Source organism: Triturus cristatus, chromosome 4_1, assembly GCF_964204655.1.
Source record: "Triturus cristatus chromosome 4_1, aTriCri1.1, whole genome shotgun sequence".
In the NCBI taxonomy this organism is placed as follows: domain Eukaryota; kingdom Metazoa; phylum Chordata; class Amphibia; order Caudata; family Salamandridae; genus Triturus; species Triturus cristatus.
The window spans coordinates 1,349,473,214-1,349,497,943 of NC_140585.1; the positions used below are offsets into that span (position 1 = coordinate 1,349,473,214).

The 24,730-nt window shown below is 49.2% G+C and overlaps 1 protein-coding gene across 1 annotated transcript in view; it reads right to left on the reverse strand.

The window, feature by feature from the left end:
• LOC146856663 (FIGNL1-interacting regulator of recombination and mitosis-like) overlaps positions 1–24,730 on the reverse strand; it is a 1,639,010-nt gene that overhangs the window by 153,490 nt on the left and 1,460,790 nt on the right. Inside the window, exon 14 of the mRNA XM_085654838.1 lies at positions 15,124–15,249. Within this exon, the coding sequence (XP_085510964.1) occupies positions 15,124–15,249 (126 nt within the window). The remainder of the gene's footprint in view (positions 1–15,123; positions 15,250–24,730) is intronic.

Genomic DNA, 24,730 nt, shown 5'->3' on the forward strand with positions numbered 1-24,730 from the left:
GCCCACAGGCTGCGGGTGCATAGGGGTGAAGATGCGTCGTTTTCGTCGTCGACTCCTATGGATGCCTGAAGAAAGATGCTGACAGGCAGTCAGTGAAGAGTGTCCGGTGGATCCCAAGGCTGGGATCAAGAAGAGAAGAAACCTGCAAGCAGAAGGGACAGAGTCAAGGTCACTAGCCAGTGACCACGTGGAACCAGGAAGGAACCAGGCGATGTCGTGAAGATTGCAGGTGAAGGTGAAGCTTGTCGCTGCAGCCAGGAGGACCAGGAAGCGTCGAGGACGACCAGGACCAGGAGGCGAGCTGTCCCACGAAGGCTCTTGCTGTCGGCGGCGTCGAAGTTGGACTAGGACTCACCAAGCCTTGGCAAGCGGAACCCACGAAGAACGGAGGACTTGCTTCTGGTGCAGACCAGGAAGGTCTGGGGTGCTTCTTCTTTGCAGAGAAGCGGGAGCCAGTCTGGAGGAGCCAAACCAGCGCAGAAGATTTCAGGGTGCGTCGTCACAAAGGCCACTAGCCAGCGGGCAAGCAACCGGACAGACGCGGCAAGCAGGAAAATGCTGAAGGGCCCCACGCAGGACTCGTGGAGTGTGGGGGGCTGATCTTCGGTGCAGATGGTGCTTGGGGTTGGGGCTTCTCAATCCCCGGTGCACAACTTCGAGGGTACCTCAGAAGCTGCGCTTTAAGTTACTAGCCACTTTTTCCAGGTAGCCGGTCCCACGTCGCTCGTCGCCTCCACGGATCTCAGCTCTGCTGTAGATGTGGATCAGGGTCGGAGAAGTCTGGAAGTCAAGGCTCTGGTCAGGCTCTGCAGTCGGTTCCTCGTAGAACGTGGGCAAAGCAAAGGGTAGTCTCTTGATGGTGCCTGTTTGCACAGGGTAGCCACTCCTTGGCTACAAGGGAGATTCTTCAGTTTTCTTCTTTCGTCGAATGTCGAAGGTCCAGAGTTTCTGTTCAGTTTTGCAGGTTCAGGATAATCCCAAGTCTTGAGGCCCAACTCCCACTCTTATACTAATCTGGGGGGCTGGGATACCTGCTAGGTCACGCCTTATGAGTGGGACCTGGGAGGGGGTGGTTACACCCACTTCCCTTTGTCCAGTTTCGCGCCAGAGCTGGGGCTGGAGTGCCCCAGCGCCGGTTTGAACTGGACTATGCAAGGAACACCTTGTGTGCCCCAGGCATGTCTCATTCCTTTCAGCCCACCCTGCCCCAATACACTAAAGGCTGTCTGGGGAGGTGCTAGCACCTCCCCAAGCAGGAAACCTATTGTCCAGGCCTCCCTGGCTGGGATCACTCCCAGCAGCAGGAGGTCAGACTTGTGTCTGGGGCAGCAGCATCCATTTTGTGATGCTGAGGCTTTGGTTAGAGTTAAACAGCAAAGTAGGATTTTAACATGTCTCTCCCTCTAGAAGGGGGGAATAATATCCTCATCACCAGAAATGGTATGGGGGTATTATTCCAAAGTGTTAGACACCTTACACGACATGTTTTGATAAAGCCAAACCATAGTTACCATAACCGTTTAAGATTATAAGGCACTTTAAGAGTATATGGTAGGCTATATCATAGAACAGCTATAAGGACATGGTTCCGAAAGCTGCAGACAGGCTCAGCTCATGCTAGAGCACCATCTCACATGTTACCAAGCACTCTGCCTCCAGGATTGTTAAGGCCTGCCATAGGAGTGACTGATAGGTACACATGTGTCTATATATAAGGGTAGATATAGGCATACTATATCTAAGCAAGGGGTGAGTACACGACCTTGCCCCAGCTGAGTGATCAGCCAGTTGTGTCTGATTGGAAGGCCAGACCAGGGGTGGCATAATACATGCTGCAGCCCCTGGGAGGCCTAGGGTACACCTATGCCCTGGGTACCTAGGGTACACTGTACAGGGTCCAATACGGTGATCCTTACCAATTGGGAATGTACCTAGGGTACATGGAGTCCATTTTAAAGAGAGAGCAGACAGCCTGAGACCCTGAATGGCAGGATCTCAGGCCAACTAAGTCGAAAAACCAGCTAGACACTAGGCAAAAAGTTGGGGGTAACCATAGTCAGATATCCACCTTCCTACACAACCCCCCCCCCAAACGAAAGGAGATAAGGCTGGCCTTTACAAGGTAAGCCTCTATTGCCTAAGTGGCCATATAAGGAAGAACCAGCACTGGCATGGTTACCCCCTGTCTCATGGTCCACTAAGCAATCCCTCATCCTAAAGGTATCATAGGGTCTCCACCATAGGGAATCTCTACCTTGGGTGTGTCTTTGCAAAGTAAAAGGCTGGTGTTGAGATGGAGTACTGAAGTGAGTGTCCTCAAAGTGAGGCCTCAGCTTCCTCCAATCATTCTCCACCATGGATGCCTTTCTTTCTTTAACTGAGTTGCACTGTGCTCTCAGGGTCAGCCTCTGGCTACCTAAAGCTGGAGGCTGGGTCCCTTTTGTGGGCTTACTGGGGGGACAGGTCAGGTTTGGGGCCCTAAGGTCCCATGTTTGCCTGTGCCCAACAGAATCCCTCTGGGGGAGGTCCCTAACTACCTGTAAAGGGGATCCCTCAGGAATGTTTTTACCCATCACCTTGCTAGGGCTACTAGCCAGGCAATCCTCATTCTTTTGATTGGGGGGTTCTTGTGGACAGGGGCCCTCTGGGGGTCCACTGGCCTCCCTGCCCTCTGCAGCCCTGGGCTGACTGAGGCAGGGTAGAGAGAGGCAGGCTACCTGCACCAGACTGGGTCCCACCTTGGAAGGGGCCACTGACATCAGAGGCTCTGCCAGGCCAGGTCTGGCTACCTCTGGGGCAGTTCCTTCACAAGGGGTGAGGTCAGATCCCTGAGGAGGCTGACCTTTTCCTAATGTCTGGGGAGAGGGAGACTTTTGTTCCTCCCCACTACTCTCTGTTTGTGTGGAGTGATCCATAGTTTCAGGCTTCACTACACCTATGTCAGTCTGAGTATGGGCTGAGACCATTACAGCCTTGCCAACCTTTTCAGGAAGGCACTCAGTTTGTGTTTGAGCTGTGACTGTCACAGCTCTGCCAATCTCTACAGGGAAGTCTGTCTTTGCCTGGGCTGTGGCTACCACTGCCCTTCCAACCTTTTCAGGGAGGAAATCTACTTGGACAGGGGTTGTGGCTGGCACAACCCCACTACCCTTTTGTGAAAGGCCTACCATTTTAGAATGGGTGTCTTGTTCAACTCCAGCCCAAGCTGAGAGTTCTAAGTCATTCCCCAGTAAGCAGTCCACAGGCAAGGTTGGAGACACTGCCACCCTTTTAGGGCCAGTGACCCCTCCCCAGCTGAGACATACCTCTGCCATGGGATGACTGTTCTGTTTGCCATCAATGTTAGTTACCTGGTATGAGAAACCAGGCAAAAGCTGCTCAGAGGGAACTAGCCTATGGGCCACCATAGTGATGCTAGCTCCAGTGTCTCTGTAGGCCTCAGCTTTTCTACCATTGATGTAGGGTTCCTGTCTGTACCTACCCAAAGTGTTGGGACAGGTAGTGAAGTTGGCAAACCCCATGCCACCATCACAGACAAGAGTAGCTGCTGTAGGGGAATTGGCTAAGCCAGGATCCCCCTGTGTTCCCCAAGAAAACCCAACCAAATTTTTGGGGGCACTCCCACCACCTGGGGGATTACTGCTCACAGTAATAGGTGGTGTGACAGGAGTAGTTGGAGGAACAGTTTTGTTTTTAGCCTGTGGACAACTGCTGTCAGTTTTCCAATGCCCAGGAGTTTTACACACATGGCAGTAAGGCTTTTTAACTGTGGTAGAGGAGGGAGCTTGGGACCCACCACCCTGTGTGGAGTTTTGGGGCCCTGAGGAAGATTTCTCTCTTGCTTTATCCCCACCCTTCTCTTGAGGCTTGGTGGTATCTTTCTTTTGGTCACCACCCTGATTTTTAGGCCTAATCCTGGTCCTGACCCATTTATCTGCCCTCTTTCCCAATTCTTGGGGAGAGGTCAAATCTGAGTCTACCAGGTGTTGATGGAGAAGCTGGTTCTGACAATTACTAAGGATCTGCTCCCTCATAATCAAGTTGTACAATCCTGTATAGTCCTGCACCTTGCTGCCATTTAACCAACCTTCCAAAGCCTTAGTGGCACAATCCACAAAATCAGACCAGTCCTGTGTCTGTGTCTTCTGGGTGTCTCTGAACAACAACCTATATTGCTCAGTGGTTAAGCCAAACCCATCTATCAGAGCACTCTTCAGGACTTTGTAATTGTTTGCATCCTCATCACTGACTGTGAGGAGCTTGTCTCTGCCTTTGTCAGAAAAGGAGAGCCACAAGATAGCTGCCCACTGACTCTGGGGAACCTGCTGTACTTTGCAGGCCCTCTCCAAAGCAGTCATCCACTTGTGGATGTCATCCCCATTCTGATATGGGGGGACTATCTTGCTTAGGTTTCTATGGTCATAAGACCTATCCCTATCTCTAGGAATGTTGCTGCCACCAGTGGGTTCTGACCCACACAATTTTTGCTCTCTAGCCAGAGCAAGCTTCTCCTTGGCAAGGGCAAGTTCTTCCCTCTGAATCCTCAGATTAGCTTCCCTCATTCTGGCTTCATGCTCCTTTCTCTCAGGTGAAGTCATTCCCCTGTGAGAGGAAGCATTAGAGATGCTAGAGACATGGGAGTGGATGGATTCCCTTGAAGGGGATCTGTCCCTCCTGCTTCTCTGTGAAAGCCTACTTGTGGGTCTGTATGGGGGGACCCCATGCACACTCCCATGTAAGCTTAGGTTAGCCTGGCTAAGTCTTCCTACTTGGCCCTGGCTGTCTACCTCTTCCTCTGAAGTCCCATCGGACTCATCTGTGGTGGGTAGACCCTTATCTACAGCTATGGCACCATCCCTGGCAGCTCTTTCAGCATCATAGGCCTCCAGAAGCTCCACTAGCTGTCTAAGGGTAGGGTTGGAACCCTGTTTTATTCCTCTGGAGGTACACAAATGTCTCATCTCCTGGAATGTTAAGGTATCATACCTAGAGGGGGTCTTCTGCAGACCTGCCCCTCCTGAGAGAGCATCTACTTGATCTCCTCCCAGAGGCATGATCTAGTGAGGGTGTGGTGTGTGCACCTACCTACACTAGTTGTATCTACTAAACCTCTCTAGTAGTTGTAGTCAGGGTGTGTTACTCCCTTCAACCTACAACTACTAAGTCCAGTAGGACTTAAGTATTATAACTATGTTATATGTACCTAGAAAATATCTGTGTGATCTTTCAATTTAGTATCTCAAGATTACAATGGTATTACAACAGCAAGCTCAGATCCCAACCGCTGCTCACCAATGTGAGAAGTTGGCCTAATGTATGATGTCACTAGTTCTAGTGTACACCTTATATCAGTCCAAATACCCTTATGGTGATTGGTTTTAAAGTCAACCTTATAGACCAGCTATCCTAGTGGTAGCATGGACAAGAGCAGTCTTAGGCTAAACTCTGAATGGCATGTGAAGCCAGCTGTGATACCATATATAATCCCTTGAATACCAAATGAAAGGACACCACAACAGATATATATATATAAAATAAAGTGTATTTATTCTAAGCAACCCTCAGCACTCTTTATGAGATTAGAGGTAAGTACAACACAGTCTTATTTAAGCATACATTAAGTCACACAGGTAAGTAATACAGTTAGGCCCTAGGGGCCACGCAAACCATATACTAAGTAAGTGGTATAAGAACCACTGTCACGGAAATAGAATAGGCCTAGGCCTAGGGAATCGCTGGGGCCACACTACACTAGCGTTAGTTAGGAAGTGGGAGGCCCACGGGATTCGTGTGCAGAGTGGAAACACTCACGCGTAATGCGTAAAAGTCAATAGCAATAGTACAGTTTAGAAAACGGTAGATTTAGGACACTTCCGGAGTAGCTAGGAAGTTGAGACTTGAAAACTAGACACTAGGATAGTCACTATCCTGATGAGCACCGGAGTACCCAAGTTACGTAGCCCACAGGCTGCGGGTGCATAGGGGTGAAGATGCGTCGTTTTCGTCGTCGACTCCTATGGATGCCTGAAGAAAGATGCTGACAGGCAGTCAGTGAAGAGTGTCCGGTGGATCCCAAGGCTGGGATCAAGAAGAGAAGAAACCTGCAAGCAGAAGGGACAGAGTCAAGGTCACTAGCCAGTGACCACGTGGAACCAGGAAGGAACCAGGCGATGTCGTGAAGATTGCAGGTGAAGGTGAAGCTTGTCGCTGCAGCCAGGAGGACCAGGAAGCGGAGGACGACCAGGACCAGGAGGCGAGCTGTCCTACGAAGGCTCTTGCTGTCGGCGGTGTCGAAGTTGGACTAGGACTCACCAAGCCTTGGCAAGCGGAACATACGAAGAACGGAGGACTTGCTTCTGGTGCAGACCAGGAAGGTCTGGGGTGCTTCTTCTTTGCAGAGAAGCGGGAGCCAGTCTGGAGGAGCCAAACCAGCGCAGAAGATTTCAGGGTGCGTCGTCACAAAGGCCACTAGCCAGCGGGCAAGCAACCGGACAGACGCGGCAAGCAGGAAAATGCTGAAGGGCCCCACGCAGGACTCGTGGAGTGTGGGGGGCTGATCTTCGGTGCAGATGGTGCTTGGGGTTGGGGCTTCTCAATCCCCGGTGCACAACTTCGAGGGTACCTCAGAAGCTGCGCTTTAAGTTACTAGCCACTTTTTCCAGGTAGCCGGTCCCATGTCGCTCGTCGCCTCCACGGATCTCAGCTCTGCTGTAGATGTGGATCAGGGTCGGAGAAGTCTGGAAGTCAAGGCTCTGGTCAGGCTCTGCAGTCGGTTCCTCGTAGAACGTGGGCAAAGCAAAGGGTAGTCTCTTGATGGTGCCTGTTTGCACAGGGTAGCCACTCCTTGGCTACAAGGGAGATTCTTCAGTTTTCTTCTTTCGTCGAATGTCGAAGGTCCAGAGTTTCTGTTCAGTTTTGCAGGTTCAGGATAATCCCAAGTCTTGAGGCCCAACTCCCACTCTTATACTAATCTGGGGGGCTGGGATACCTGCTAGGTCACGCCTTATGGGTGGGACCTGGGAGGGGGTGGTTACACCCACTTCCCTTTGTCCAGTTTCGCGCCAGAGCTGGGGCTGGAGTGCCCCAGCGCCGGTTTGAACTGGACTATGCAAGGAACACCTTGTGTGCCCCAGGCATGTCTCATTCCTTTCAGCCCACCCTGCCCCAATACACTAAAGGCTGTCTGGGGAGGTGCTAGCACCTCCCCAAGCAGGAAACCTATTGTCCAGGCCTCCCTGGCTGGGATCACTCCCAGCAGCAGGAGGTCAGACTTGTGTCTGTGGCAGCAGCATCCATTTTGTGATGCTGAGGCTTTGGTTAGAGTTAAACAGCAAAGTAGGATTTTAACATGTCTCTCCCTCTAGAAGGGAGGAATAATATCCTCATCACCAGAAATGGTATGGGGGTATTATTCCAAAGTGTTAGACACCTTACACGACATGTTTTGATAAAGCCAAACCATAGTTACCATAACCGTTTAAGATTATAAGGCACTTTAAGAGTATATGGTAGGCTATATCATAGAACAGCTATAAGGACATGGTTCCGAAAGCTGCAGACAGGCTCAGCTCATGCTAGAGCACCATCTCACATGTTACCAAGCACTCTGCCTCCAGGATTGTTAAGGCCTGCCATAGGAGTGGCTGATAGGTACACATGTGTCTATTTCAAGGGCAGATATAGGTATACTATATCTAAGCAAGGGGTGAGTACACGACCTTGCCCCAGCTGAGTGATCAGCCAGTTGTGTCTGATTGGAAGGCCAGACCAGGGGTGGCATAATACATGCTGCAGCCCCTGGGAGGCCTAGGGTACACCTATGCCCTGGGTACCTAGGGTACACTGTACAGGGTCCAATAAGGTGATCCTTACCAATTGGGAATGTACCTAGGGTACATGGAGTCCATTTTAAAGAGAGAGCAGACAGCCTGAGACCCTGAATGGCAGGATCTCAGGCCAACTAAGTCGAAAAACCAGCTAGACACTAGGGAAAAAGTTGGGGGTAACCATAGTCAGATATCCACCTTCCTACATGGGTTAGCTGTCTGTTGACGATCTTCTCGATGACCTTGGCCGGGCAAAGGAGCAGGGAAATGGGCCGGAGGTTCTTGAGGTCTCTAGGGTCTGCCTTGGTTTTTCTGAGTAGGGCATTGATCTCGGCGTGTTTCTAGCGCTCTGGAAAGGTTGCGGTCTGGAGGGAGAGATTGATGACGTAGCGCAGGTGGGGTGCGATGGAGCTGCTGGCTTTGTTGAAGATGTGGTGCAGGAATGGGTCTGACGGGGAGCCGGAGTGGATTTTGCTCATGGTCTTGATGGTGTCATCAATGCTCATGCTGGCCCAGGCTAGCAGGGGGTCGTTGTCGATGGTGTGCGGAGAGTTTGTTGTGTTGCTGTCTGTTGGGGCTGTCTGGGTGTCGAAGCTGTCGTGGATGTATGCTATCTTGCAGCGGAAAAAAGTGGCGAGGGAGTCGCACAGGGCTTGCGATGGCGGGATGTCGGTGTTGGAGCTGGGGTTGGGAGTTCCTTCATGATGTTGAAGAGCTCCTTGCTATTGTGTGCGTTGTTGTCGAGGCGTCTTTGAAGAAAGTACTCTCGAAAGTTCTGATGAGGTGATGGCGGTTGCGGGTGGCATACTTGTGGGCTGCCCGGAGTCTGTTTGCTGTGCCATTTCTTCTCTAGTTACCGGCAGGATCGCTTGGAAGCTAGGAGTTCTTGGGTGAACCAGCTGGCCCTCTTGCTGGTGTCTCTGTGGGGGGGGGGGTTTCTTCAGTGGGGCGAGGGTGTTGGCGCAGTCGTCGATCCAGCGTCTGAGGCTGTGGGCAGCATTGTCTGTGTTGGAGGGTTCGGTGGGTGGGCTGAGAGCGAGGTTTGCGTGCATTTGGTCTTCGGTGATTTTTCTCCAGCAGCGGCGGGGGATCTGTTGAGTGCGGTGGTGTGTGGTGGGTTTCTGGAAGGTTAAGTGGATGCAGCGGTGGTCAGTCCAGAGGAGTTTGTAGTGTTGCTCAAGGAGACGTGGGGGCTTGAGGAGAAGACAGGGTCGAGCGTGTGGCCGGCGGAGTGGGTAGGTGTTGTGACGAGTTGCCTCAGTCCGAGGTTGGTGAGGTTATCGATCAGGGTTGTCAAGTTGCTGTGGTAGTTGTTCTCAAGGTGAAAGTTCAGGTCTCCGAGGAGGATGTAGTCGGTGGAGGTCAGGGCGTGCGTGCTAATGAAGTCGGCGATGGAGTCGCTGAACTGGGGTCGGGGTGCGGGGTCTGTAGATGAGGGTGCTTCTGTGGGTGGAGTTGGGGTCTGTGTGGATCTGGAAATGCATGTGTTCGGCGGTGCTGAGAGTGTCGTCGATGCTGGTCGAGACCCTGATGCTGTTCTTGTGTACGACGGCGATTCCTCCTCCGACTCCGTTGGTGCGGTCTCTGTGGGTGATCTTGTAGCCGTCTGGGATGGCTATGGCGATGTCGGGTGCGGAGGAGTCATTTATCCAAGTCTCTGTCAGGAAGGCGACGTCCGGGTATGATGTGTCAAGCAGGTCCCAGAGCTCGATGGCGTGTTTGCGTGCGGAGCGGGTGTTCAGTAGGATGCATCAGAGGGGGTTGAGGACTTTCTTGGCGGGTGGTTCGGTGGCTCTGAGGCTGGTGTAGCTGCAGTTCCGGCAGGTGAAGGGACCGTGTGTGCGTTTTGGGGCGGCCTTTAAGCAGATGTGGGTCCGTCCGGAATTGAGAGTGCGCAGTGTGCCGGCATCGTAGTGGCGGCGGTCGTCGTGGCAGGCGCGGGGATCAGGGGTTCTGGCGCTGGGCGCGGTCCAGGCACGGATGGACGCAGACGGGTTTGCCTAAGGCGCGCCTTCGGCCACGCAGCGGCCCCCATATATGGGGAGGTGGGAGGGAGGAGCAGCTGGGAGGCAGGAGGCAGGGGCAGCGAATGGGCAGTCCGGGGGGCGGGGCTGCAGGGGACACAGCGGCGGGAGCGGCGAAAGGAAGAGAAGACAAGGGCTCAGTCACGGGGGCAACGATGGGAACAGGAGGAAAAACGGGCACAGAATCACGGGGGTAACGGTGGGAACAGAAGGAAAGAAGGGTGCAGAATAACGGGGGCAATGATGGGGACCGAAGGAGAAGGGCACAGAGTCATGGGGGTAACGATTGTAACAGAAGGAAAAAAGGGTACAGGAGAAAATACAGGCACATGGGGAAGACAGACAACAGCAGTCACAGACACCAAAAAACAAGGCCAATACAATGAATGACACCGACAATAGGACAGACCTGCGGCCTACCACTGGCCACCAGGGATGAGGCGCAGGTGGTAGCCTGTGGGTGGAGGAGGGCCTCAACTTTCCTCAGCAGCGGCAGCTGGGGAAGGGTCAGTACACACGAGCGGTGCTGTGCGGAGGGGGAGCGACCTATCTAACAAGGTCAAGGGTCACTTTGGAGGTGCTCGGTAGACGAATGCCCACCGATGTCGGGTGCTTCAGGTGTGTTGACGGTGATCTTGACCCTTTAGCACCGGGGACCCAGAGACGTCTACGACGACCAGGAGCCAGAGGCAAGCTTTCTCACGAAGGATGTCAAGTGCTGAGGGGTCGGTGTCCGGCTGGAGCACCAACAAGTCTTGGCAGGGGCAAACAACGGAGATGATCAAGTTTGGTGTTGATCTGGCCCAGCAAGGACCAGGAGACTTACCACAGCAAGCGGAGTCAGGGCAGGCCTTGAGCAACCAGGGGAGTCCAAATAAAGCAAAGTTGACCACAGGTCGAAGGCACAGGAGTCGCAAGGGGACCTCAGGTGGTTTCACAGGATACCAGCTAGCAGGCCACAGATTGAGAGGATGCCGGAGTCCTTCTCAGAAAAGATGCACTGGGGTCAGGTCTACAAATGGCCCAATGCACGGAATTGTTGCACGACAACAAGCAAGTGCAGCTGCAAATAAACGCGGTGCACAGGACTAAGAGTATACAGTCCTCACAAGGGATATCCGCCTCAATCTTGGAGAGAGGGCACCTCAACCTCAGACCTTTAGAAACCCACTTCCTGTGTGTTGCTGGAGCCTTCCGAGTCCGCAGGAGCTCAGGATCAGATGTGCTACGGTGCCTGCGTTTGCAGGGGAGTGACTCCTTCACCCCAAGGGAGATTCTTCTGTTGTCTTGGAGGTCCAGAGGGTCCAGCACGGAGCCCGTATGGATCATGGACAGTGGCGAGACTGGGGACGGCAAGGGAAGACAAAGTCGAGCCCAAGGGAGGTCTAGCAAAGTCCAGCATGTCCAGACAGTCAAAGTGTAGTGGTATCTTCTTGCAGAATCTTGTCCACTTAAAATCTAATGTCCTGTAGCCAGGTAACCTAATTTATACCCACGGGAAAGGGTTGGACAGATTCTAGGGACCCTCCTAGGGGAGGAGCAGGACAGAGGGGTGGCTACACCCAAGTTCTTTGTCCAGTTTCGCGCCAGAGCAGGAGCAAATGGCTCCCAGAATTGGTTTGAGCTGGACTATGCACACGGACACCAAATGTGCCCCTCATGCAGACTTTCAGTGCAGCCACCCAGCTTTAATATACTAAACCTGTCTGGAAGGTGGTCACACCTCCCTATGACAGGATGCCTATTGTCCAACCTTCCTCTGCTCGAGCTTGGCTCAGCAGCAGGAGGGCAGACTCGTGTCTGTGGCTGGCAGCATCCATTTTGGGCTGTAAGGCTCGAGAAAGTTTGTACCGGTAGACTTAGGTACCCCCAGAACCTCGGTTCTGAGGGAAGGAATCATACCTGCCACACCAGTTACTAGTGTGGAGGTATGAATACAAGGTGTTTGACACCAAACACTACATACTTTGTTGCAGTCGTTTGAGATAGCATTTACCGCGAGGTTATAATGCACCTCTACCTATATGTCTGGCAGTATCACGTACAGCCCGGGAGAATGGTCTCTGAAAACTGCAGAGGGCCCTGCTCATGCAGAAACACCCTCTCACATAAAACCCAGCATTCTGCCTTCAGGATTGTTAAGGCCTGCTATAGGGGTGACTTATAGAGTTTTAAGTGTAGTGATATATATAGATATAGTGAACCTATATCTCTCGTAAGTAAGTGGTGCAAGCACCAGCTTACTCAGGATGCAGTAGCAGACCTGAGGTTCCATTTTGCATGGCCTCTCATGGGTGGCATAATACATGCTTCAGCTCATGGGATGCCTCTGGGGTACCTATGCCCTGGGTACATGGTGCACCATATACTAGGGACTTATAAGGCTACCCCAGTATCCAATCTGGAGTGTACCAAAGTACATACATATAAATGTAAGTGAGAAAGCAGATAGGCTGGGGGTCCTGATTGGCAGGATCCCAGCCACACTAGCCAAAACAGTGGGTGCAAAAAGTGGGGGTAACCATAGAAAGCAGATCCTACTTTCCTACAGTCCTTTTGCGTGCGTTAGACACTACTAGCGAGTCTAACTGTAACTGTCCCTTAATGCACGCTGGGTCAGATGGTGCAGATGGTTTTTTGTCTACCCTAGGTGTAATGATACGTGCCCTGACAGGATCATTAAAGATATCATCCACATGTCTGATCATACCCTTGAGCATTGGTAAAGTGTGTGATGACTTTTGAGTAGTGCTAAGGGCTTCGAAAAGGAAATCTTCGAGGGAATATTTGTGGAGCTGCACCCCATGATAATTAGCAGACCTACCGAGCAATTCAATGTATCCTACATTATCGTCTGGAAGAGATGGTTTGGTAGGATATAAGTCAGGATCATTGCCTGTGAGCGAGTTAACATTATAATCGTCCCATGGGTCTGCAGGTATTGGTTGGCCATCATCATCCCCGTCGCCATCATCATCCCCGTCATCCTGGTTATCAGGTGTATGTGGTGAGTGCTGGAGGAAGAAGAGAAGGAGGAGAAGGTTTAGTTCCGACAGTTCTCTTCTTCAAAGAAATGTGATATTCCTCTTCAGCATCAGTTTGTCTTTTTAGAGTCACTGTGATGGTAATATGCCCAGTTTTTGGATGAATGTAAAGCATTTTCTGTTTCGGTCCGGTTTATCGAGCGGATCGTCAAAAAGGTGTTTTTTTGGAGGTTTCGGTGCCTGTGGTTGTTTCGGCATCGAAGGTTTCAGTGTCGAAGGTATAGCTGCCGGTATTTTCGGATCCGAAGTGTGTTTCGGCACTGAATGCTGTGGATCGGAGCCGGACATACTTTTCGATCCCGAAGGTTTCAGCTCGGTACCAGATTTAACGTGGGGTTTTTCAGAGCCGGAAGGCTTTTTCGTAGGCTTCGGTGCTGGACCAGAAGGCAGGGTATCAGAAGCATGGTCTCGGTGCCGACCGGGGCCCGAGGGTGCGGGTTGGTCCGTAGCGTTCTTTTTTGGTTGTTGTCGATTTCGAGGCGAGGGAGGGTCTGTACTTACAGTACGCTGTCCCTGTGGGATGTAGTCATCCTGGTCGGAGCCGTACTCGGAAACAGAGATCGGTTCCTGTTCTTCCTCGGCCCGATAGCATTGCTGGCTTCTTCCTCCGATTCAGTCCTGAAGAGGTCAGGAATGGAGTCTGTGTGTTGACTCGGCATGTCGCGACGTCGAGCCAGACAGTCACAAAGCGTCTTCTTGGAGCGCATGGCTTTGCGCGTGTCTCAGTCCTGTTCACACTGTGCTCGGGGACAAGCACAGTCGGAGCACTGGTACTTTGCATGGCACCGAGGGCAGACTTTAAATGGAGTTTGTTCCATCGACTGTGAGTCGAACCGACGCGGGTAGGCCCGCCGGTCTACCACGAGCTCTCCGATCGAAAGAAGGTTTTTTTGTCAGCAAACGCGAAGAATTGAATACGCGCTCGGAAACAATACAGTCGAGCTAGTATGTCTTGCGCGCCGAGGGAAACTGAAGAAACCTTGTCGAACTGGAGTGTATAGACTAACATCCAAACCTGATGGCAGAAAAAAAAATCTAACAATGGAGTTGATGCCCATGCGCACTATCACCGAAAGGAGAAGTCGCCTACCTTGTGACTGGAAAAGACTTATTCGAAAAAAAACAAAGTGCAAGCGGGCCCAAGACCAGATGGTGATATATGCAAAGCATATGATCTACAGCTCATATGCCTCGAACAATATCTTTTGAATATGTTCGATTCACGATATTGATTATTTACTGAGTTATACCTATTTCAAGTGAGTGGAGAAGAATTGTTTTTTCATGTACTTTGATCACTCTTCTCGCAGGACCTGGAGTTGTGTTTAGACCCCGGACAGGCATAATGCAGGTCTGTGAGTGATATCTGGTTCTGAAAGTATCAACATGGCTTACACCATGACATTTTCAGGGGAAACATCCTGTCAAAAACACAGCAAAAGCCAATTCTGAAGAGGAAATATTCTGAGGAAAGGATCTGGATCTGCGCATGGATCGCAACAAAATGAACAGGTGTCAGTGTGTTGGGGTGGCACCTTGTATGACTCTGTGATGTCAAATCCAACAATGAACAAGAGCAATGTTGTGCTGAGGCGTCGACTTTCTGCGCAACTTTCCCTATCCAGTCTGGCACATGGATGGAATTCATGAGCTGAGAAATCCAAAGGCATTCATAGTCTTCAGAACTAGAGATTCATGCTCAAGCAATATATTTCACTTCCAATATACAGACAGTGTCCTTATATTTTTATATGAGAAATTAATTTTCCCTGGATAGTTTTCACAAAAAATATAGAAGAGCATAGTTATTCCCTCCGCCCCAGAAAATAATCTGAGAAAAGAAACTCAAAAAGCTGATGGGACCAAGACCATCTACTGAGGGCACTATAAAACAAATACTAATGTTGGTAAAGCAAACGCAATAGCCATGACTAGTGCGTGCTTGCCTAAGGAAGGCATCAAACTAGCAGACTGGCTGCATTGCCAGCAAGTACCCATGATTGAATTTCATGACTATGGAAGAAAAGGAAATGCATAGTTGGCTCCCCGAGGCAAGGGATTCATAACATCAAGGGGTCTTTTGTGTGGTAAACCTAAAAATTTTCATACTGGTATTATCACGCACAATATAACCTTTTGGATCGCTCATGAAATTAACCCACTTTCTAAGCTCATGAGGAGCATGCACGCAAACATGATAAATTTGGCCTTAAAATTGATGACACATACCTTAGCATTTAGAACCTCTCCTCGAACATCAGTTGATTCCTTCTGTATAAAGTATTTTTGTATGACATTTTTTTCATGATTTATTCTTACTCGCCTTGACTCTTCTGTCTCAGCTAAAGGATTAATCTATAAAACAGTGAAAGCAACCTACATAAGCAGGGTAAAACATTTATCTTTGCACCTAAATAGGGAAGAAAATCTATTTCATGGTTTAAATATTGGCAAATGAATTGAATGTCTCATTTTGATTTCTAAGCACTGTACAAACAATTGACCTTATCTTTTCTAACAATCAAATATTTGACTGTCTAAAAGATTTTGCAGTGATTTGACTTCAATTGCAATCATGTAAGAACATGAGATTTATTTTTAATTGTTACTGGTGGCTGTTTTCTCCATGTTGAATAGTTTGCATATCTCGAAAAGTCTCTTTTGGTGCCTTTTTTTCATTAGAAGATGCGCTGTTTAGAATCTTCAAAATGTTGAAAATCCTCCAATAATGCTTACGTAGCAGACCCCAAGAAGGCACAAAAGGATCTTCAAGGGGAGCAAAATGTGAATTTTAACTGAGCCTCAAGTTAAAATCCATAAAGAAGAGGAAGTGTTGCAGGTAACTTCTTCAGCAAGGGCTAGTACTTAGTTTCATCATATACATACAGAGCATTAAGCAGTAACAAGAAGAAAGAACAAAGAGGGAACGCATATGTAAGGCTTTAGCATTTGCCATGGAATGGTTTTGCTTTGGACATTTTTGGCAACTTCTCCTTGTGCATGATTGTGTGCTTTAAGAATGTAGTACCGTGAGCAGTGTGTGAGCAAAGGATTTGGAGATTGGGTGTAGAGAAAAGATATATTTTTTTAATTTATCTCAAGCACATACATTTGTTTCTATCCACTCTCCCAGATCACTTCTTTTTTACGAGTGTCCAGTGGTCGTGCTATAACTGCCACTCCTTTAGTGGGTAGCTATTCAACATGTGTTATTTCTCTGTTGCTGGCTTTGTGAAATTTCTGGTTGTTGGCAATTTTGCAAGCATACTTACAGTCAGGCCCTTCCTTGACCTACATATGATACTAGAAAGAAATTGCTGGTGGGGCAACCCATCAGTTAAATCAGTCTTTCTTTTTTGTGGCTGCCACTGAGGTCTTAATTAGTTTGAAAGCCTCTTAAAGTTAGTTACAAAGGACTGGGACTGCTTTCATCCTTTAATTCTTCCCCTAGGTTGCTTACTTCTCTGCTGAAATTCTGATATCCTTGCCCTTGTTTTCATGGACTCTCATGGATTTTCATGGATATTGCAAGCACATATCAGCGCTACTACTAGGGGAGCCAATTTTCAACTCAACACACTGAAGAAAATCGAACCATTCCTTCCCCATGTAGACCTCAGGCCGGCGGTTCAATCCCCGATTATCCCTAGATTTGAATATGGACTGGTGACCCTCGCAGGACTTCCCAAAGCCAGATTAGCCCACTCAGAGATACCTTGAATGCTTCAGCCAGGCTTTTAACGGGTTCTAGGGAATTTGATCACATTTCACCTGACCTTTTGCAGTTAAACTGGTAATCTATTGAAGCTAGAATCCGTCTCAAGATAGCTTGTCTGACTCAAAGCCATACACCACAATTCCCCAAACTACCTAGCAAATAATCTTGAGCTTTCGGGCTCTAGCCGGAACCTCCGAAGTACGTCCACCCTTCTCTTCAAACCTCTAAGATTTAAAAAGAAAAGATTGTACAACCGTACAGTCACCGGTCTTGCTCCGAGAATCTGGAACTCCTTGCCATCCGAGATCAGATCAAATCCTTCCACTACTTCCTTTAAAAAACTGGTCAAAGGACTTCTAATGAACGAACGTTAATCGCACTGATCATGCTTGTGTGTTTTGTTAATAACCAAAATCTTGAAGTATTCTCACCAATGTTCTACATATTTTTACCTTATATTGGCATTCTTTTTGTTCCAGTCCTCGATAGCTCCTTTCACTGCATCAACTATTGATTTTTGCTCGATCCCTCTTTGTTAATATTCGTTGATGCTCATCTTGGTTCTTTCTATTGTATGATGTTTTACTCGGGGCACTCTATGGCGCCTCTGATACACCCTACTCTTTACTCTTGAATGTTTTCCCACAGGTTGTACCTTCTCTCACCTCCTTTATGTTTTTCTATAAAGGCTGAAGACAACTTCTGTACAGCGCTTTGATACCCCTTTGGGTCTTGTTCGTGCTCTATAAAACTTTTCAAATAAATAAATTAAAAATAAATGGATTCTGTAATAAATGTGGCTATTTCAATTGTTGCCAGTGAATCAATAATACTTCGAAGATATGTCAAACATGTTTTCTGGAACACACTCTACTCTCGGGATGAGGCTCAGCTTACTGAATCCTACTCCTCCTGTGAGAAGTTGGCCTGATGTATGATGTCACTAGTTCTAGTGTACACCTTATATCAGTCCAAATACCCTTATGGTGATTGGTTGTAAAGTCAACCTTATAGACCAGCTATCCTAGTGGTAGCATGGACAAGAGCAGTCTTAGGCTAAACTCTGAATGGCATGTGAAGCCAGCTGTGATACCATATATAATCCCCTGAATACCAAATGAAAGGACACCACAACAGATATATATATAAAATAAAGTGTATTTATTCTAGTCAAACCCTCAGCACTCTTTATGAGATTAGAGGTAAGTACAACACAGTCTTATTTAAGCATACATTAAGTCACACAGGTAAGTAATACTGTTAGGCCCTAGGGGCCACGCAAACCATATACTAAGTAAGTGGTATAAGGACCACTGTCACGGAAATAGGATAGGCCTAGGCCTAGGGAATCGCTGGGGCTACACTACACTAGCAACAGTTAGGAAGTGGGAGGCCCACGGGATTCAGGTGCAGAGTGGAAACACTCACGCGTAATGCGTAAAAGTCGATAGAAATAGTAGTTGTTAGCAATTAACAGTTTAAGGACACTTCTGAAGCAGCTAGAGAGTCGAGACGCGGAAACTAGACCCTAGGATAGTCACTACCCTTGTGAGCACCGAAGTACCCAAGTTACCTAGCCCACAGGCTGCGGGTGCATAGGTGTGAACTTGCGTCGGGTTTCGTCGTGGACTTCTATGGATGCCTGAAGGAAAGTTGCTGACAGGCAGTCAGTGAAGAGTGTCCGATGGATCCCAAGGCTGGGATCAAGAAGAGAGGAGACCTGCAAGCAGAAGGGACAGAGTCAAGGTCACTAGCCAGTGACCACGTGGAACCAGGAAGGAACTAGGCGATGTCGTGAAGATTGCAGGTGAAGGTGAAGCTTGTCGCTGCAGCCACGAGAACCAGGGAATGTCGAGGACGACCAGGACCAGGAGGCGAGCTGTCCCACGAAGGCTCTTGCTGTCGGCGGCGTCGAAGTTGGACTAGGACTCACCAAGTCTTGGCAAGCGGAACCCACGAAGAACTGAGGACTTGCTTCTGGTGCAGACCAGGAAGGTCTGGGGTGCTTCTCTTTTGCAAGGAAGCGGGAGCCAGTCTGGAGGAGCCAAACCAGCAGTGAAGATTTCTGGATGCGTCGTCACAAAGGCCACTAGCCAACGGGCAAGCAACCGGACAGACGCGGCAAGCAGGAAAATGCAGAAGGGCCCCACGCAGGACTCGTGGAGTGAGGGGGGCTGATCTTCGGTGCAGATGGTGCTTGGGGTTGGGGCTTCTCAATCCCCGGTGCACAACTTCGAGGGTGCCTCAGAAGCTGCGCTGGAAGATACTAGCCACTTTTCCCAGGTAGCCGGTCCCACGTCTCTCGTCGCCTCCACGGATCTCAGCTCGGCTGTGGATGTGGATCAGGGTCGGAGAAGTCTGGAAGTCAAGGCTCTGGTCGGGCTCTGCAGTCGGTCCCTCGTAGAACTTTAGCAAAGCAAAGGGTAGTCTCTTGATGGTGCCTGTTTGCACAGGGTAGCCACTCCTTGGCCACAAGGGAGATTCTTCAGTCTTCTTCTTTCGTCGAATGTCGAAGGTCCAGAGTTTCTGTTCAAGTTGCAGGTTCAGGATAATCTAATCTCCTGGGGCCCAGCTACCACTCTTATACTAATCTGGGGGGCTGGGTTACTCTGCTAGGTCACGCCTTATGGGTGGGACCTGGTAGGGGGGTGGTTACACCCCCTTCCCTTTGTCCAGTTTCGCGCCAGGACTGGGGCTGGAGGTACCGGTTTGAACTGGACTATGCACGGGACACCTTGTGTGCCCCAGGCATGTCTCATTCTTTTCATCCCTCCCTGCCCCTATACACTAAGGCCTATCTGGGGTGGTGCTCGCACCTCCCAAGGCAGGAAACCTATTGTCCAAGCCTCCCTTGCCAGGATCACTCCCAGCTGCAGGAGGTCAGACTCGTGTCTGTGGCAGCAGCATCCATTTTGTGATGCTGGGGCTCTGGTTAACTTTAACCGGGTAAGTAGGTTACAACATGTCTTCTCCCTCTAGAAGGGAGGGATAATATCCTCATCCCCAGAAATGGGATGGGGGTATTATTCCAAAGTGTTAGACACCTTACACGACATGTTTTGATAAAGCCAAACCATAGTTACCATAACCGTTTAAGATTATAAGGCACTTTAAGAGTATATGGTAGGCTATATCATATAACAGCTATAAGGAAATGGTTTCGAAAGCTGCAGACAGGCTCAGCTCATGCTAGAGCACCATCTCACATGTTACCAAGCACTCTGCCTCCAGGATTGTTAAGGCCTGCCATAGGAGTGGCTGATAGGTACACATGTGTCTATATGTAAGTTAGGTATAGGAATACTACACCTAAGCAAGGAGTGATTACACAACCTTGCCCCAGCTGAGTGATCAGCCAGCTGTGTCATAATGGAAGGCCAGGCCAGGGGTGGCATAATACATGCTGCAGCCCCTGGTAGGCCTAGGGTACACCTATGCCCTAGGTACCTATGGTACACTGTACAGGGGCCAATAAGGTGATCCTATCCAAATGGGTTATGCACCTAAAGTACATAGTATCAATTTAGAGAGAGAACAGCAGGGCTGTGGGTCTGATTAGCAGGCCCACAGCCACATCTAAGTCGAAAACCAGTAAAGCAAAAGCAAAAAGTGGGGGTGAACATAGAAAGCAGACCCTACTCTCCTACACCTCCATCCCTAGGATCCACAAGACCAGAACTGGTGGAAGTTCATTCTCCTACCTCGCCACCAGGACCTGGAACACCCTGCCCCTCCACCTCAGGCAATTCGTGTTGCTGAGCCAATTCAAGATGGCCCTGCAGACCAGGCTCTTCGAATTATCTTACTCCCTTAGGGACCAGCAGCCCCCCCCCTTAAGATCCTCACGGGTGAGTAGCCGCGCTTTACAAGCCCTCGATTGACTGATTGACTCCTGCGTGCAAGGTGCAATGGAATAAAAAGTGGGACAAGTCATCTGTTTCTTTTATGTTCCATAGTAAGGCTGTGATGATGCTTTGCCCAAGCTAAATGGTTTATTGTACTCTTCAAGGCGAATTATTCTAGCCTGCACAGACAAAATCATCCAAGTCAGTTACAGTAGATAATATAGCATGTTGTGTCCATGAATATAAGGCCTGGGCATGTTATACCTTTTTGCAGATCTTTTCCAATTCAGGATTTCACACCTTTTCTCTTTTGCTGCAAATGCAAGGCTCTGGCACCATTGGTGTGGGTCTCCCTTGCATGTGTTTTGAAGTTGCCTCCTGTGTTTTTGCTATGTTTTTGCTGGGCACTTTGCCACTGCTGTTCAGTACCAAAGTGCAAGTGCTCCCTGTTGTAAATTGTTGTAATGGATTAGTGGCTCCATGTTTGGATTGTTTGATTTACTTGTCCATCACCATGTGTGCCCAGGGCCTGTAAATCAAATGCTGCTGGTGGGCTTGAAGCACTGATTGTGCCACCCACAGAAGTGGCTTGTAAAATATGAATCAGGCCTGCCATTGCAGAACCTGTGTGCAGTCTGGGACTGCCATGTCGACTTGGCAAGTGCACACACTTGCCAATCCCTAAACCTTCCCTTTTCTACATGTTAGTCGCCCCTAAGGTAGAGCAAGGTACCCCCATGGGCAGTGTGCATTGTATGTGAAAGGTAGGACATGCCCTGATGTGGGTGGCATGTCCTGATAGTGAATTACAGCCAATTTTGTTTTTCACTATTGCAAGGCTATCTGTTCCCATAGGCCAGAATGGGCAGTTAGTTTATAACATCTTATAAACATAACTGACGCTAGGAAGAAGATAGGAAAACAAAGTTTAGTATGCCTGGAATCAAAATGTTAAAATACATCTTTTTAGTGTGGGTGATTTTTACATTCTGTGTTTGAAAATACCACTTTTAGAAAGTAGATATTTTCTTGCCCAACCATCCAGTATGCCTCTGCTGGGTTTGTGTATTCCATGTCTGGTTTGTGAGTGACAGGGGGCTGGAGAGGGCATTGGCTCCAGCAATCTGATGGTCCAGGGCTGGGCTGAATAGGACCTGCATTGAATAGAGAGTAGGGAGGGGACACTTTCATACCACTTGCCTGAGCCTTCATAGAATAGAGAGTAGGGGAAGGAGATTTCCTTTCAGGTACCTGGGCCAGGACTGCTTTTAACAATGCTGTCTCCACCTCCTGCCAGGAAGCTGCACCAGGGAGGACAGAACTGGTTTTGGCTGGGCACAGACACTCTCTGCCTTCAGAGAACATAGTATTTTGCAGTATAAATATTGGGGCCCAGACACCAGAACTTAAAATCACTTCTGGGAATCAAGACAAAACTTTGCCAAGGAGAGTATCCAAGGAAGCTGAAGGAGGAGACTGCCCCTATGCTGTTTGCCATTTGGGGTTGGCCTGCAGTGGTTACTTATTGCCAAGGAAAGGAGAAAAGGAACTTTGTGTGTACTTTTACTATCTTGAGGAAGATTTCCAAGGGCTTGAAGCTGAGCTTGCCTCCTGTTCTAAAGTCTCAGGGACACAAAGACTTCACCACCAGCTCCCCCTGAATTTCCTTGCTGGGAATTCTACCTGCAGAGAGGTGCCTGCTGTTGTTTTGGGCCCTCTGAGGACTGCGTTTCACTGGGAGCTAGAAGCATGACGCAACAAGGAAGAAGCGTGTTGCCGCAGCAACAGTTGCCGTCGCATTGCCGAGGAAGCGTGTCGCTGCCGCAGCTGTTCGCATCACCAAAGAAGAATGTTGTATTACCGGAGAAGCGTGCCACCGCTGCAGAGGTTGCCGTCGCATCACCAGAGAAGCGTGTCGCAGGGCCTGTCATGGCTCAAGAAACCATCAATCTTGCAGAACGACTATCGGGCGTGCACTCATCGCATCGCATCAAAGATGCCATTTTGTCGCATCGTACCGGATCGTCGCATCGCATCGGGGTGTCATCTTGTCGCATCGTAACCGGAGTGCAGTAAAAACCTGATGCATCACCTCCTCTCCGGTACGCATCACCTACCCGGAACCGACGCATCACCTTCCCTGCGACCCTTTTGTTTGCATAGTTTTACGCATCCCAGGTACTTTGAGAGTTTAGTGTCGCATTTACCATCTACATTGAATTAAGCTAATTCTACCACCCTAAAGTCTTACTTTTTTTACTGTATTGTGGATTTTTGTAGTTTGGTCTTGTGTTAAGTCTAGATAAAGATTACATATTTTTCTAAACTGGTGTGGTGTCCATTTGTAGTGTTTCCACTGTATTACTGTATGTGTTCACAAATTCTTTACACACTGCCTCTGAGATAAGCCTGCCTGCTCATGCCAAGCTACCAAGGGGGTGAGCAGGGGTTATTTAGGAATGTAGCCCCCTTACTCTGACTAGAAGCAAGGGCCCCTACTTGGTCAAAGGTACCTATCTCTGCCAACTAGAGACACCCATTTCTAACAGAGGGATAAACTAAGCACTAGAAAAACCTAAATGTGGAGTACCTTGTAGAGATACCGACCTGAAAGAGAAATATTGTTTCATCACTTTTGTGACATATGAAGCAAGAAACATGTTGACCCTTTGACACTAGCAACCACAGAACATTATGTCATTGGTCCGCCAATTTCATTTTTAATTAAACAAGTAGTCTCACCGATTAAAACTGCTTTAGAGTACTACCCAGTCTATTTTACTTACCCTTACGCACTTAAAACACTCTAAACACCCATCTACACCTCACAACCTTACACCTGCACTTCGAATTACAGCTTAGAATAAAAGATCTTTGTTAAAGAGCCCCTTGATGGGTGCCTGTGAGGCATTGCAGCACCAGCCCGACGAGGAGCAAGCCCTATGATGAAGCAAGGCACCCACTTGGGTGTGTGAGGGCCCCAGTTCCAAAAGGAGCAGACCCATGTGTAGGAAGGTGGATATCTGACTATGGTTACCCCCAACGTTTTTGCCTAGTGTCTAGCTGGTTTTTCGACTTAGTTGGCCTGAGATCCTGCCATTCAGGGTCTCAGGCTGTCTGCTCTCTCTTGAAAATGGACTCCATGTACCCTAGGTACATAACCAATTGGTAAGGATCACCTTATTGGACCCTGTACAGTGTACCCCGGGTACCCAGGGCATAGGTGTACCCTAGGCCTCCCAGGGGCTGCAGCATGTATTATGCCACCCCTGGTCTGGCCTTCCAATCAGACACAACTGGCTGATCACTCAGCTGGGGAAAGGTCGTGTAATCACCTCTTGCTTAGATATAGTATACCTATATCTGCCCTTGAAATAGTCACATGTGTACCTATCAGCCACTCCTATGGCAGGCCTTAACAATCCTGGAGGAAGAGTGCTTGGTAACATGTGAGATGGTGCTCTAGCATGAGCTGGGCCTGTCTGCAGCTTTCGGAACCATGTCCTTATAGCTGTTCTATGATATAGCCTACCATATACTCTTAAAGTACCTTATAATCTTAAACGGTTATGGTAACTATGGTTTGGCTTTATCAAAACATGTTGTGTAAGGTGTCTAACACTTTGGAATAATACCCCCATACCATTTCTGGTAATGAGGATATTATTCCTCCATTCTAGAGGGAGGGACATGTTAAAATCCTACTTTGCTGTTTAGCTCTCACCAAAGCCTCAGCATCACAAAATGGATGCTGCTGCAACGACACAAGTCTGACCTCCTGCTGCTGGGAGTGATCCCGGCACGGGAGGCATGGACAATAGGTTTCCTGCCTTGGGAGGTGCGAGCACCACCCCAGACAGGCCTTAGTGTATTGGGGCAGGGAGGGATGAAAGAAACGAGACACTGCCTGGGGCACACAAGGTATCCCATGCATAGTCCAGTTCAAACCGGTGCTGGGGCACACCAGCCCCAGTCCTGGCGCGAAACTGGACAAAAGGAAGGGGGTGTAACCACCCCCCTCCCAGGTCCCACCCATAAGGCGTGACCTAGCAGGCAACCCAGCCCCCCAGATTAGTATAAGAGTGGTAGCTGGGCCCCAGGAGATTGGATTATCCTGAACCTGCAACTTGAACAGAAACTCTGGACCTTCGACATTCGACGAAAGAAGAAGACTGAAGAATCTCCCTTGTGGCCAAGGAGTGGCTACCCTGTGCAAACAGGCACCATCAAGAGACTACCCTTTGCTTTGCTGAAGTTCTACAAGGGACCGACT